The sequence below is a fragment of the Teleopsis dalmanni genome, chromosome 1, assembly GCF_002237135.1.
Source record: "Teleopsis dalmanni isolate 2A chromosome 1, ASM223713v2, whole genome shotgun sequence".
In the NCBI taxonomy this organism is placed as follows: Eukaryota; Metazoa; Arthropoda; class Insecta; order Diptera; family Diopsidae; genus Teleopsis; species Teleopsis dalmanni.
This window is the reverse complement of record NC_051846.1, coordinates 214,819,878-214,822,149: the sequence shown is the minus strand read 5'-3', so window position 1 is coordinate 214,822,149 and position 2,272 is coordinate 214,819,878. Positions and strand designations below refer to the sequence as shown.

The window sequence follows — 2,272 nt, the reverse complement described above, 5'->3', positions numbered from 1 at the left end:
GTAAGGAGAAAAGCAAAAAACAATACAAACAAATTATGAGAGTTTCACAAAAATTAAATTGTTTCTAAAGTTTTTGTATACTGAAGCGATTTGAAACCGTTTTTCCCTATGTGTAAATGGTGAGCAATGAAAATAAAAAAAAATCACTTAATTTGTCGTTTAATAGAAGCTATGTCTTGAATTCAAAGGCCAATTGTTTGCATTGAGTTGCTTTAAGGTTATTTATTTTTAAATTACTATTTTTACATGAATAATAAATTAACTATATAATGCAGTTGCTGTTATTGTGGCTGTGGCGCCATGGAGCTAAAGTTACCTAGAAGAACAAATTAAGTTTATTAACAGAGTAGTTCAAATAGTTGAATTAATGATGTAGCGTTACGACAGCTCTATCCTACCTTTCAGATCATAGTCAAAGCCATTTAAGCTGTATTGAATCGTGAAATACAGTTGATCTTCTAGTTTAAAGGAAAAGTGTCCAAATGTGGTGTTCTCCTCCGCATTATGTTTATGATGTATTAACATGCCATTGCTTAAATTAGTGCTAAAAATTTTACATATATGAAATGTGTACATCTTAACTTTACAATACTCTATATATGCATTTACGTAATTTCTTGCGAACCATCGTCGTTCTGCTGTAAATCGTGTGTCAATATTTCTAGGGATTCTAAGGTTCTAGTACCAGGTGGTCTGAAAACGGGCAAAGCTACAAGTGGCTCACAGCGACAAGTCAGCTTCTGTGTGAGAGGACAGCTTGTTGGGGGATTCGTAGCAGTTGGCAGCAAAGCCAAGTTACCTAAATTTCCTAAATTACCTAAACCGCCCAAACCACCTAAACCGCCCAAGTTTCCTAAATTGCCCAAATTACCGAGATTTCCCAAATTGCCTAGACCGGGTATAGCACTAACCCATGTACCTAAAACGGGTATAGGTAAATTGTTAGGTGGAGTTAAATTTGGCAGAAAACCGGGTTGTGGCGCGGGTACTGAAGTGGGTGGCAACGGTACGGCAGGTATTGGCACAGCATTGTCGAAATAAATTGGTGTGGCATAAGTCTGTTGTTAGTATGAATTTGATTTTTTTTATATGAACTTCATATTTTATATGAAAACTTTACCAATTGCCTTTTGTTACGCTCCTGCTCCCCATCGGTTTGTTGTGCAGCTGCTTCTGTCAGCTTCAGCTTAACGTTGTTCACATTTGTAAGTGTTGCATCTGTTCTGGTGCATATCCAACACAACAAAAGTATTTTTAATAAAATATTCATTTTGTACGGCCCTTTAGGTAAGTTTCGAAAAAACTGCTTTGGTTTTGATCAAGTCATTGTCTTTTATACTCTGCAGTACGAGTATCCCATTCATACCAAACCCGCAATTTGCTTCAGTTTCTGTGAAAATATTCTCAAATATGCAAATCTGCATATCTCCGAATCTGTTTCATATTCTTTAAATGGAACAATCAGAATTTTTATTACTTTTACGTTATTTAAATGCAAGAAATAACATAAGTATGAGAATTGCACTAAATTATCCAGTGGCGGTTTTAAATCGAAGGAAATAAAATAAAAAAATTCAGAAAGAAATCGTAGTCCATAAGTGAAATTGAAAAATACGTTATGTTCTTGATTTGAATCTATAAATGTTAATTTACTGACTCAAGTGATGTCTGCTTAGTTATGAAAGTACCTAATATGTGAATATAAATGTAAATAAAAATGTCTCACATAGTTGTGAATATGTCAAGCCATATAAAATTACTCATCACTACTATCAAGTACTATATATCAGCAGTTAAAATAATAATGGATTGCTTCTAAGAACTGTTGAAATATAAGACAGATTTTAAGATTAGAAACGATTTGCTGTTCTTTATAATTTATAAGAACACAAATGACTATACTTGACTTTAAAAAATATTTATAGCATTCGTTTCACATTTTCTTTAAATATAATTATTTTTAAAACGGTTATTTATCAATTTGTTTTGCAATTCAGTTTAGTAAATATGTGTATCTTGCGAAATTTCTTGGTGGTACGACATACGGAAGATGGCACAAGTACTGCTTTTTCTATACCTAGTGACACGTCTTTGATATAAACTAACCTATGCAGCTTTAACTATGTCAACTTCAAGCGTTGGAAAAAATGGTGAAAACAGTTTGGTACATGAGGTTGACAGACTTATATATAAATATTCGAATTGATAGTATTGTTACATGCAAACGCTACAAACCACTAAACTTTCTAAACACTACATTCTATGTGCTGAA

The 2,272-nt window shown here is 33.1% G+C and overlaps 1 protein-coding gene across 1 annotated transcript; it reads right to left on the bottom strand.

Annotated features, from left to right (window-relative positions):
- Window positions 1-240: 240 nt before the first annotated feature.
- On the bottom strand, window positions 241-1,276 carry LOC119671936. Its single transcript, XM_038082825.1, has 4 exons — window positions 1,121-1,276; window positions 610-1,058; window positions 399-544; window positions 241-316 (listed from the first exon to the last, which is right to left on the bottom strand). Exons 1-4 carry the CDS (start codon window positions 1,268-1,270, stop codon window positions 282-284), a joined length of 780 nt encoding a protein of 259 aa, XP_037938753.1. The 5' UTR covers window positions 1,271-1,276; the 3' UTR covers window positions 241-281.
- Window positions 1,277-2,272: the final 996 nt, after the last annotated feature.